The sequence below is a fragment of the Microtus oregoni genome, unplaced genomic scaffold (assembly GCF_018167655.1).
Source record: "Microtus oregoni isolate MIOR12 unplaced genomic scaffold, Mior012 000018F_ref0000195, whole genome shotgun sequence".
Lineage (NCBI taxonomy): Eukaryota > Metazoa > Chordata > Mammalia > Rodentia > Cricetidae > Microtus > Microtus oregoni.
The window spans coordinates 28,053,402-28,066,143 of record NW_024543077.1 but is presented as its reverse complement, the minus strand read 5'-3'; the positions used below and the strand labels follow the sequence as shown (position 1 = coordinate 28,066,143).

The 12,742-nt window shown below is 48.7% G+C and overlaps 1 protein-coding gene across 1 annotated transcript in view; it reads right to left on the bottom strand.

Moving 5' to 3' along the window:
* LOC121458908 (laminin subunit alpha-1) overlaps positions 1 to 11,627 on the bottom strand; it is a 119,994-nt gene extending 108,367 nt beyond the window's left edge. Inside the window, exon 1 of the mRNA XM_041668293.1 lies at positions 11,546 to 11,627. Within this exon, the coding sequence (XP_041524227.1) occupies positions 11,546 to 11,627 (82 nt within the window). The remainder of the gene's footprint in view (positions 1 to 11,545) is intronic.
* Between the last annotated feature and the right edge of the window lie 1,115 nt (positions 11,628 to 12,742).

Below are 12,742 nucleotides of genomic sequence, written 5' to 3'. Positions count from 1 at the left end.
TATTGCTAAGCAGTAAAAATGGTCCACCGACAGAACTCAACAGCCGGCATAATTTCCTGACTGGCAGTTTTGTAGAAATTCTGAAGCTGTCCCTTGGGTGCCCTGAGACCTTGAGTTTCTGCTTCATGGAGGGTTTGGATCTAGGAGACAGAAGGAGGCCAAAAGCTTCTCCAAAGACTGTATAGGGGCAAAAGCAAGCCAGACGACTGAATTGACAAGACTCACATGGTGAAAGGAGAGAAATGATTGACACAAGATGGACCCAGACATCCACATATGTACCTTCCCACCTGACCTGCACACATGTGTACGTACATACACAGACACATGCTAAATTTACTCATTAAAAATTAAGTATAGGTTCCAAATCCACCCCGCCCCTTTCGGGACTTTTTCACTTTCTGTTGAGCTTTAAGAATCCCACTCCCAACTGTTTCTATTCTGGTGGCACCCCTGAATAGATCTGGCCTTGTTGTCTCCCAGAAAGCATAAATCTTTCTTTTGAGGTGCAGGGCCCAAAGTCCAGGTAAGATCATCTGTTCTTCCTTTCCCTGTGCACCTGCGTGCTCTGGTCTGTTCACCTGTCTGCTTTGACTTATACAAGCACCTGGGTGTTTTGACCTATGCACCTGCATGCTCTGACCTGTGCACCTGGCCCTGACCTGTGCACCTGGGTGCTCTGATCTATGTACTTGCATGCCCTGACCTGTGCACCTGCATGTTCTGACCTGTGAGCCTGGGTGCCCTGACCTGTGCACCTGCATGTTCTGACCTGTGAGCCTGGGTGCCCTGACCTATGCACCTGCGTGCTGAACTGTGCACCTGCCTGCTCTGACCTATGCACCTGGGTGCTCTGATCTATGTACCTACATGCCCTGATCTGTGTACCTATATGCTCTGACCTATGCACCTGCATGCCCTAACCTGTGCACCTGCATGTTCTGACCTATGCACCTGCCCTGACCTATGCACCTGCATATTCTGACCTATGCACCTGTGTGCCCTGACCTGTGCACCTGCATGTTCTGACCTATGCACCTGCGTGCCCTGACCTGTGCACCTGCATGTTCTGACCTATGCACCTGCGTGCCCTGACCTGTGCATATGCACCTGTGTGCCCTGACCTGTGCACCTGTGTGCCCTGATCTGTGTACCTACATGCCCTGACCTATGCACCTGCGTGCCCTAACCTGTGCACCTGCATGTTCTGACCTATGCACCTGTGTGCCCTGACCTGTGCACCTGCATGTTCTGACCTATGCACCTGTGTGCCCTGACCTGTGCACCTGCATGTTCTGACCTATGCACCTGCGTGCCCTGACTTGTGCACCTGCATGTTCTGACCTATGCACCTGCGTGCCCTAACCTGTGCAGCTGCGTGCCCTGACCTATGCACCTGCGTGCTCTGACCTATGCACCTGCGTGCCCTGACCTGTGCACCTGCGTGCCCTGACCTATGCACCTATGTTCTCTCACACTGAGATTCTCAGCAGCTCTTCACTTGATTATGCTGACAAAGACTCAAACTGAGGTTTGCCTCACAGTGAAAATTCTGCTAAATGTAAACGTTAATAGGTTTCATAAATAGAATTATTTTAAAGATACTTTGGGATGAAGCCAAGATCGTGTGTGTGTGTGTGTGGTCGGAGTGTGTTTCAAGTTAAAGAAAGGTTAACATTAGACCCATAGCTAGACTAAAGTCACTATGAGTTGTCCTCAGGAAAAAGGCTTTTTTTCTCTAGACACCCAGTCATCTGCCCTGATCAGCAGCTTCCCTTTGGTTTGGAGTAAGTATAACTACCACGGCCACTTGTCACATGTAACTGGCAAGATACACTTAAAAATACATCCTCATTGAGAAATCCATGATAACAGCTTCTCAGTGTGTTCCACGTTGTTCATATCGACCGTCACTCTGGTGACGGCTGCAAATGGCCCTAAATTCTTGTGACCTGGTGATGTGGTTCCTGGTGGGTGCTCTGGTTTGAGCATGTCTGTTACTACCCTTCTTTAGGCTGTCTGGCTGTTGTTATGTGAAGACAGACAGTGTGGGTGTCATCAAAGCTGGGAGCGAGGAGGCTGCTGTAGCAGACACGGTCACCAAGTCTGCGAGATAGGCTAGCAGACTCAATGAGTACCATCCCTAATGCTGCCACCTTGGTCTTAGCCAGTGTGGGGGAGTAGCCTCTTAACTATTGTTTATACCCAATGGCAGCAGGTTTAACAAGACTGATAAATGATAGCAATGTTTAATAACACCTTTGGAAGGCAAGAATGATGTGCCGTGGACTGTGTGTGTGTGCATGCATGTGTGTATGTTAGAGACATAAGGGCTACACTGGGTATCTTCCTCAATCTCTTCACACCTTATTTTCTTTTTTGAAGGCAGAGACTTCCTGAATTTGAATGGAGCTCTTGGATTTGGCGACCCTGGCTGGCCTGAGAGCTCTTAAGACCCAACTTTAAGCCAAAGCATTTCTGAAGGTATTTCTCCTGCCAGATGGTCTCTATTCGTGTGTGCTGTTCTAGACTGTGAACTCATGCCTGGGTCCTAAAAATGCTTGGTCACTCCTGGCCCAGTCCTGTCATCCAAATCCTTCCTTGTTCTCTTTCCAAGGCCTATACGGGTGACACACAGAGGTTCCAGCCTTCCTGGGCTAGCCTGGTCTTTTCAGGAGATTATCGCTGATTCTCCTGACCCCAAGCAGGTTACCTGTCTGGATTTCTGCACGATGTCTCCCACTCTCCTCTCTGGCCCCTGCTGTTTGTCTGCACAGGGACAGTCACTCATCCATCAGTCACCAGAGAACTAACATCACTAGGTGCTGGGTGCTGGGTGAGGTATTCAAATTACAAGTAGAAAAACAAACAAGCAAAGAGATAGTTACAAAACCTGCCCGAGAAGAAGGAAAAGGAACAGCGAGCATTCTGGAATAAGTCAGAGTGACCCAAGTGAAATGGAGGGCTTCTCCTGTGGTAGAAAAGCCAGTCAAGGTTCATAGACGTGAGAACTATAGCAACACAAGATAGGTAACAGTCAGCATGGAAGGTGAGTCAGGTCATAGCCGAGAGCCCTGGAAGCCTCACTCAGCAGACAGCATGAGGCACTCAACAGGGTCAATTCGTTCTTCAGGAATGACGGGTGCCAACAGCTTCCTGGGGACTTTGACAACTGTCTTAGAGGCTGCGGTAGACACAGCCCAGCACTCACAGCAGGGCAACGTTGCCACAGCAGGTGGAACCCCACTCCCTGCTCTGTGCCCTGTCTGGAAGAGTCACTGCAGTACCTTCTCACATACCTCAGCAGAGAATCCACGGAGGGAGCTGTTGCGAGGTCAGCCTAGGTACAGGTGGGGTTGGGGAAGCTCCGAGTTCTCCAAGGAAGAAAGGAAACAGGGACAAGGAACGTAATCCACAGGCAACACTGGTGCCTGGACTCCAGAGCCTCAACTCCTTCCTTGAGAATCATGGTAAGGAGACAATCCCTTGTCAGGCACTTGAGTTTCTCAGACAGGAAAGCAAATCCAACCAGAACATGAGAAATATCCTTGCAGCCCTTGATTTACAGAAAGGAAGGCAGTCAGGAGCAGCATGTCTTAGGGTTTCTATTGCTTCAATGAAGCATCAGGACCAAAGCAAGTTGGGGAGGAAAGGGTTTATTCGGCTCATATTTCCACATCACTCTTCATCACTGGAGGAAGTCAGGACAGAACCTCAAGCAGGGCAGGAACCTGGATGTAGGAGCTGATGCAGAGGCCATGGAGGGGTGCTGCTTATTGGCTGCTTCTCATGGCTTACTCAGCCTGCTTTCTTATAGAACCTAGGACCACCAGCCCAGGGATGGCACTACCCACCACGGGCTGGGCCCTCCCCCACTTATCACTAATTGAGAAAATGCCCTACAACTTGATCTCATGGAGGCATTTTCTCAACTGAGGTTCTCTCCTTACAGATGACTCGTGCTTGTGTCAAGTTGACATAAAACTAGCTAGGACACAGAGCCTCCACGTCACAGAGTTCCACCATGACCTCAGTGCACAGACACGGATGTGAAGGAGAAAGACACAGAAAAGAAACAAGCAACCTGGGTAGAAATGACAGCAACCTCATACGGAATGCTATTCTGCGCCTGAGGAAGTATTAAGTCTTATACCTGCAGTCCTGCCTTCTTAGGAAGCTGAGGCAGGGGAATCACTTCAGCTCGGAAATTCAAGACCAGCATAGACAAAATGCAAGGCCCAATTCCAAAACACAAAACCAAGCAACAACCCATTAGATAATTCCTTAAGAAAAAGTGGAAGAAATTTCCAAAAGCACACCTCTTGAAACAAAAGGATACCCCTTGAAACAAAAGCATATCCCTTGAAACAAACATCTCCAGTCCCCTCCACTCCAAACATCTAGAATGAACGCACGCCTTCCATAAAGCCTGCAGTAGAGTGGTGATGAGTTCGAGAAACATTTCCTCCCAAAACAAAAATTTAGAATTAGAGATTTGGGATAAAGGGGTTCAGGGTCAGGAAAAGAATGCTACCCAAGCGTGAGACACAGACACAAAGACAGAAAATCAGCCAGAGACTGCTCTGGGAAAAAAAAATATTTAAACTAGGAAACTTAGAGTGTAGAGTCGAAGATGGAGAGAAAGGTCTGTGACTCCGAACAACAAAATGGAAAAGGACTTTTGAACCATCAATTCTGCCTCTCATCTATTGGGTATCAGGAAATCTAGGATGCTCTAGGGGTCAGGGGTCACGGCTGAGTGTGCCATCTTGGAGCGGGATAGGTGCGCAGCTTTAAGTGGTTCCACACCGTGACTACGTTGCTAGGAGACGCTATGGCTCCGGAGCGAGACTTTTCTTCTGTTTCTGTTTCGTTTAAGGGGAGACTTCTTTTCAGGTCCCAGGTGTGAGACCCCTCGGAATGCGTGCCACATCTCATCGGCTCTCAGCTACTGGATTTCGAAGTCACATGAACTCAGAGTTCAACCGACACACAGAGAGGACCCTGTTCTCCCTGTTGCAACGGAGGCTTGCCCACAACACAGGGACAGCGGGGACCTCAAGTGTCACTGCCATCAGTGTCCCCTGCTGTGGTGGTCAGGCCAGTTTCCTCTGAAAGCACTAGAACTTTAAGTAGAGCTAAGATCCACGGAAGCACCTTTCTTCCCCAGACTGGAAGCCACTCGCCTTGTGACTGATGTGCCTCAGCTGACAACTGGCTTCCGCGTTACCTTAGTTCACATTGCTCGTCCCCAATTAAACTGAGAACCCGAGAGGCATCTAACAAGATGGATCATCTAGGAAGTGCCTCTGAATATCTAACTCTTCGTCTTCACGTTGTGGCTCTGTGGGTGTTCCTGTCACCCTGACCCAGGTCCTAGAGCCAGGACCCTGATTTTCCACGTGGACTAAGAAGCGCCTGGAAGTGTACGAGAAGTGTCCTTTCTTTTTGACTCTGCCTAATGGCATTCTGGGAAAAAAAATCCAGAAGTGGCACGGAGAACAGCCAGGACTGTGTGGGAACCCTGATTGAATACGGAATCCAGTGCAGTTTCAGAAATGAGGCAGCAGGCACAGGCTGTAACAAGAAGACATCCCTTGCTGCAGGCTGTGAGTGAGGAGATGCTGGGCTGCATCTCAGGTGATGGGATGCTCAACAGCTGTGCCGCGGAGAGGAACAATTTCTAAGAGAAAAGCAGGATGCCAAGCTAGCATAACAGCTGGTAGCCGGGATGGAATTTGGGCAAATTATGGTGGGCCACGGTAGGAAGGCAAAAGAAGGAATCTCAGGAGGCAAAGAGACGCTGGGTGTGGTGGCACACACCTTTAATCCCAGCATTCCAGAGGCAGAGGCAGACAGATCTCTGTGTCTGAGACCAGTCTGGTCTACAAAGTGAGTTCCAGGACAGCCAGAGCTACACGTGGAAACCCAGTACTGAAAACAAACAAAAAAGGGACAGGGGCATACAGTAACGGTAACAGTGGGGAGTTCTTTTAGCAGGATTAGTCTCACTGCTGCAAGACAGGAGATCACCTGGCTGATAATTCAGGTAGCTCGGGGCTATTTGCAAAGGAAACAAATGAGAGAGAGAGAGAGAGAGAGAGAGAGAGAGAGAGAGAGAGGGGGGGGGGGGAGGAATATTTTAACAGAAAAAAAAACTTCAAAGAAACAAATTGGGCAAATGTTTTAAAGAAAAAAAAAAAAAGGAAACCAACCAACCAGGAGAGTTTGGTAAACCAAAGTCACAGGGGAAAAAAAAAAAAAAACCTACATGAATGTTTAGCAATGAGGGAGGGAGCCATTCTGAGAAGGAAGAATTCCTTCCCCTTTGCTTGCAGTGGTAAGTCACCACTTTGTATCTGTAAAATTCTGTCTTCACCACAAGCGTAGAAGACATTTAATGGGTGATCTCTTACCATCAGCATTGTATATGTGTATGTGTGGGCATGTTTGTGTATGGACACAGGCATGTCACAGCATACATGTAGAGGTCAGAGGGCAACTTACTGGAGTTGTTCTCTCCCTCCAACACATGAGTCCCAAGGATCAAACTTGGGTCATAAGGAAGCATGTGATTTACCCACTGAGACACGTCAATGGCCCTGAATGTTCTTTTCTAAGTAAAAATGATCTATTAAATTTAAACGTCTCCTTTAACATCTCTACTGTTGCTGAGAATGTCCTAAGGTTCTGGCAGGAAATTCCAGAACCATGGGGAGAAAAAATCCAGGAAATACCTCCGGGAGTTGAGAGAAGCTGGTACTGTCCATGCATCGCCACTGATCTAAAGGCGACATTGCCACCAGAGATAGCAGACGGAGGTACAAGCGTTTAAGGCCCGCTGAGTCAACAGAGCAGACTTCAAAGATAACTTCTGGAATGAATGACTTTTTTTATTTTTTTAAGTGGGCATAATCTGCAGTCACGCTCCTAGCAGCGTGGTGGCAAGGCCACCATTTCTGAGTTAACACTTGGAGATAAGAGCTAACCAAGACAAGAATGTTATCCACCGAGCTCCACACTGCTCCCATTGTCTGCTGCCCCCGGCCCCCAGCAAGAGTGGGAACCAGTTAACCCACAGAGAGTCCTCCTGACCCGGCCTTGAGAAAACAAAGACACAAGTGGAAGGATTCCCTGTTCTTTATTAGCAAATGCTTACTCTGAGCAGTGACTGTCACCCCTCCTATAAAGGACAAAAAAAAAAAAAAAAAAAAAAAAAAAGCAATGAACCCAGCTGGTGTGTGATGCTTTAAGCTGAAATTGCTACCTGATGGGCAAGCTCCAACAGAACCAAAGTTCATGACCTTAACTAAACAAGGCATACAGAGAGGCTTTTTCCTGCTCATTAATTTTGCGATGCATTGGTTGACTCAGTTGTCTGGGGATGCATATTATTATATTAGAAAAGAAGCACGTTAAGGGATTCCTGACAAGGGTGTAAACAAGCGCTCCATATCTTCTAGCTCACGCATACTTTGCTGAGGAACGGGACCCACTAAACACTGCGGCTCGGGTGTAGCTTCCACACTCTCTGGTGGTTGGCTTCTGATAATTTCAGCCTTCCCAAGGCAGGCTTAACTTTCTTCGTTAACAATAACTTCTTCAGAAAACTAAGCCATCCCGTCTGCCTTAGATTTGCCATGCTGTCATTTCTCTGCGCCAGAAAAAAGCCTCAAATATGTGTCAATCAATTCCTTAGGACCAAGAGGAAAGAAAAAAAAAAAAAAACGAAGCCCATTAGCAATACAGGAACAGTACTTTTAGAAGTTGTCTAAAGCAACAATCCAGTTTGAAACTTTGAGAGCTCTAGAAAACACTGCTCTGGTAACAACTGTCTGTCCAAGGCCTATTTGGAAAGGACAAGCTGAAAGGTAGCAATTTCAAAGTGCACACGTTAGTAAGTGATCAAAACCTGCCCAGGAGACACAGAGGCAGCTTGCACAGGCAGAGCAGCGAGCGGGTACTAGTCATGTCTCCATCATCCATGCTTTAACTGCAAACAATCAGTACAGTTACTAGAGAAGCAATTTTCACAAACCGTTTGCATTGAAGCATTCCAAGGAGGAACCGCGATGCGAGGACAGCCAAGAAATAGCAGGCAGTGGCCATCTCGAAAGAGAGTGACCAAGTCCATTACCAGTCGTTTCTTATGTATCCCTTAGTGCACTCTGAAACACTGGAGTCTGGGACAGAAGGCATGCAAGAGTTCCAGGTCTCTAGAACCCAGACAGCAGGCAGACTGGCAGAGCATTTCCTATTCGTTCCTGGACACTGGTTAGCCTGGCACAGGTATAGGTTTGCCTAAGACCCTAGGCTGTTAGACAGTAGGCCAGGGTGCCTTCCAGCCTCCTGGGTTTAGCCCAGTGTGACACAGCACCATGGTAGCATTTTTGGAAAGGTGGGTCTGGGAAGGAGAGACAAGGTCATGCCACAGAAGGATCTGGGAACATATAAGGAGAGACAAGGTCATGCCACAGAAGGAGCCTGACTCAGGAGCTAACTCACGATCATCAAGGAAATGGGAAAGAAACCCAAGCAGGGAAGGCAAGTGTTCCCAAGCTAGTCTTTTCAGAAAAAAGAAAGATTATAGCAGGGCTGAGGGTGGGGACAGGATGGGGATGGACTCTCACCAAAGTTAGGAAGCAGAACTATTGCCAAGGCCAATCAGAGCGATATATCTGAACAGTTGTGCCCAGCACAATTTGATTCAAACACAGACTTCGATAGTTTTAGAACAGTATAGAGACAATATAATTTCGGAAAGGGCCTTCTCCACATAACTCTGTAGATAACAGTAATACCAGTATTCATAGCAATGGCACACATGTTTATCATGGCCTGGCTGTATTTAGTACACTCGTGAACTCTTTTCCTACATTAATTTTCCAGAGAGTAAAACTAAGTATGAGCGATGTACCTCGTGAGTAGCTGTGATGCTGCAGAATTAGGTACCTAAAGGCATAAGGCATCACATCACTTGCCGATGAAGTTACTGTAAATCGTAATGAATGTCCATAGGACCTTAGGAATGAAATGGTGCTTCAAGCATCATTATCACTAGCACACACACACACATACACACATGCACACACACACACACTTAATTGTGCTAGCTAATAAAATAGCACAATTCTAAGAGCTACCCAAGACACTGTGGTCAATACAGAAGATTAACTAAAAACGCAGGCTTTATACATGAAGTCTAGGAAAGGAAAGAGAGAGCTGTCAGCACAGGCTTCATGGAGGGGGGGAGTTAGTCATTTTTAAGTATGCCCAGCCTCCTCGTTACCTGTGCCTAGAATACAGCTTCAGAAAGAGAAGCAGGGTCTTTGAAATCAGTTCGTGAAGCACAGCACGGAGTAAGCGTATGCCTGCTAAAACGAACACACCACTGACCGAAACGCACACTCTGCCCCTAGGTCTTCTCCTGCACCTGCAGTAGCCAGCTCTGAGGTTAGCATATTATTTTAAGAAACACAGCCGCTTGGGCATTCCTTTGGGCTGTGCTAGAGTTTGAACCTAGGGCCTTCTGCACGCTAGACAAGCACTCTACCACTGAGCTACACCCAGTCCTAGAAACATAACACTTATTACCCAGTACTTATTGAACAACTCACTTCAAAGTTTCCATCTTAGCCAGAGGCACAGTTATAATATAGTCCCCATGGAAACGACAGGAATGTTTAATGTTCTAACACTTTTAGAACCGTGATCAGTTTCAAAACTACAGGCACCCCACTAGGTGTGGTTAGTACCTATGGTCCAAGCTGCTCAGAAAGCTGAGGCAGGGGAATGACTTGAACCCATACTTTTAAGACCAATCAGGACAATGTTACGAGTGAGACCCAGGCTAGCTATAGGACACACACACACACACACACACCAGACCATACCACAGCACACACACATACACACACACCCAAATCCCACAGGTAGTTAATTAAATGGATGATTTATAGGTCAGGATTATTTTATTATGTTGTCATGCCATCTCACCAACCATCCAGGCCACATACAGGGAACAAAATTCCCAAGGATGTTCATTAGGGAAGGTGTGGATTGGCAAAGACAGACTAGACAGGAGCGGTTCAAAGGCTCTGCCTGAGGCAGCTTTCTGCCGCATCTCAAAGCAGGAAAGCCCCGTGCAGTCCACTTTCTCCAAACACCATTCAGAACCACCCAGGCCAGGCGCCCGGCCCCCGGGGGATCGGAAAGCATTCAGGGCACCTCTTCAATCTAAGACTTTCAATTTCTTGAAACAATAAACCGAGGCAAGATGCTTTCTCCACCCTGTGGGAACGGTGATTTAGTCACTTTCAGCAACCTCACAGACCAGGAGTTGGACTCTCAGAGTCAAAGGCTTCCCTCCCAAAGGCGGGCTCTTTCTTTCCCTGATAACTATGTAAATTCCCCTCTCCCAGCCCCCGCTCGCTCGGGAGCTGAGCAGCCGCCTGGCTATTCAAGGCTGTGTTTCCAGCTCGGTCCAGCGCTTTCATCATGAATGCATGCATGAATGAATGGGATGCTCACGGCCTGCACAGCTCGCAGCTCTGCACAATGCCCAAACAAACATTTTCCCACGAGGGCATTTCCAATCGGGCCTTCTACTTTTAACCTGCGCTCTTAGAGCAGTCTGTGTGGGAACACGCTTATAGTCACTTGTTGCATGCACGGGGATGTTTTCAGCAAACATTTGTGGCTGGCTAGCTAAGTATAAGCCGGAGGACAACTCTGGGTGGCACAGCAAATTCGCTCTCCCTCCACCTCCCACCCTTTGCACCCACTGAAAATTCACTTTGGGCTGGATTCTGTCCCCAAACCTTGCAAAAAAAAAAAAAAAGCTACTGATTCCACGCAGAGAGGACACTCTCTCCGTCCTTTCTAGCGCCTCTCCCCACCTCATGTGTAAACACGCGTGGGAAGTCCTTTTGGGCACTCAAGGGACTACACAAAGACCACGCTTCAGAGAACACATCTGCGTACTGGATACCATATGCGCGCCCCAGTCGCCCAGGACGGCTGACCTTGGGACCCCTTCTTCATCAGTCTTTTCCCACTAGACCAACCCGGACCCAGAGGAGCCAGCCTTTCTCCTACTAGGGTCTCTCCCTCTCTATCTCTGCAGCACAGGACAATGAGGAGAAAGCAGGAGAACTCTGTTCCCATTCATTCCAGGATCGGTGCTTACAGGCAACCAGCTTGGAGGTCCCCGCCAGTCACAACCACTCAGGTGTTGGGTGAGAAGTCTATGGCCCTTCTCACCTCCGCGATACTTCACTCTCGCCACTCACTCACTGCATTGCTGGAACGCAAGGTCCCACAGAAACTAGAAAGCGGGCGACCCCCACCCGCCCCGCCCGGAACCAGAGGAAACCAAAGCCTAAGGCTCCGGGAGCACCAGCGTCCTCTGCTGCTGCAGTAGGTCCGCGCTGCGCCAGAGTGCGTGCGCCCACCCCACGCCGGAGCTCGGCGCTTTGTCCCGCGCCACTCGCACGCTCCCGCTCCCCAGCCCGCGGGTCACCCGTGTTCCGGTCGCGGGGCTCACCTCTCTGCTGGCTCTGCACGGTGACCCAGAACACCGAGGCCAGGAGCACCGGGAGCGCGGCTCTCGTACCGCCCCCGCGCATATCGCCGTCGCCGCTCCTTGCGCTCCTGGGAAAGGCTGCGTCCACGCTCGCTCGCTGGCACCGCGCAAGTGTGCGCTTCCCAGACCGACCCTCGCCTGGTGCGCAGGCCTCTCGGACACACCCCCGCTGACCTAGCCGCGCCCCGCCCCTCCCCGCCCCTATCTCTCCCGGGGTCCCTCCCCCAGGAGGCGCCCTACTTTGCTGGGATCCTTCCAAGGGGAGGCTCTGTCCTACAGGGGATTCCCGCCCTGCCTGGGTCCCTCCTGGGGGGTCCTTCCCCGAAGGGGGCTCCCTGTCTTTCCCAGGTCCTTCTTTAGAGGGTGGTGTCTCTCCCAGGTGGCACTCTGACCCCCAGGCTCCAGTTGGGGTGAGCTGTTTCAGCAGCAGGGTCCAGTTGGAAGTGGAGAGAGAAGCCTCAGAGAAGAGACTTTTTGCTAAGCCTGGCTCTGAACGGTGGATTTTAAGAAAGTATTTGCCCTGTTGACCCTTAATCTGCCTGTTGGACCTGGGTAGTCTTGGCCAATCCCGGGCCGCAAAAACTATTATCAGAACACAATCCGTCTTTGCAGAACCCTGTGCCTGCAGAGGAAGCTCTTAAGGTTTTAGTTTGGGGTGGGTTCTGGTTTTTTTTTTCCTTCAAAAAATGAGTAATAACTTGTTTCCTAACTTATTTACCTAAAAAAGGCACAGATGGTTGCAAGTGACTTTATCCGTATGTATATTTGCTATTGAAGAAAGGGGGAAGTCCAGGTCTCAACGCTGATTTTGGAAAAACTACTTTCAATCCTAGAAAAAAAATTAATTTAGTTTCCTCGCAAAAGTATTCATAACGCATTTCCACAATATAAGCATACGTCATAATGCCTTGTGTAATCTCAGCACTATTTCCTCTTTCCTAGAGGGAAATCATTTTTATAGCCACTTGTCTAAATTAGTTTGATACCTCTATCAATTCCACTGTTTCTAAGCACAGGTCCTTAGTCACTTAATGAGTAAAATTCAATGAGAATGCACGGCTATTATTTGTTAAAAGGAAGTACAAAACAGGCCTGTAGAGTTTGTCCCTTTAAAAAAAATACCCTGGGGGCTAGAGAGTTAGCTTGGTCGTTTAGGGC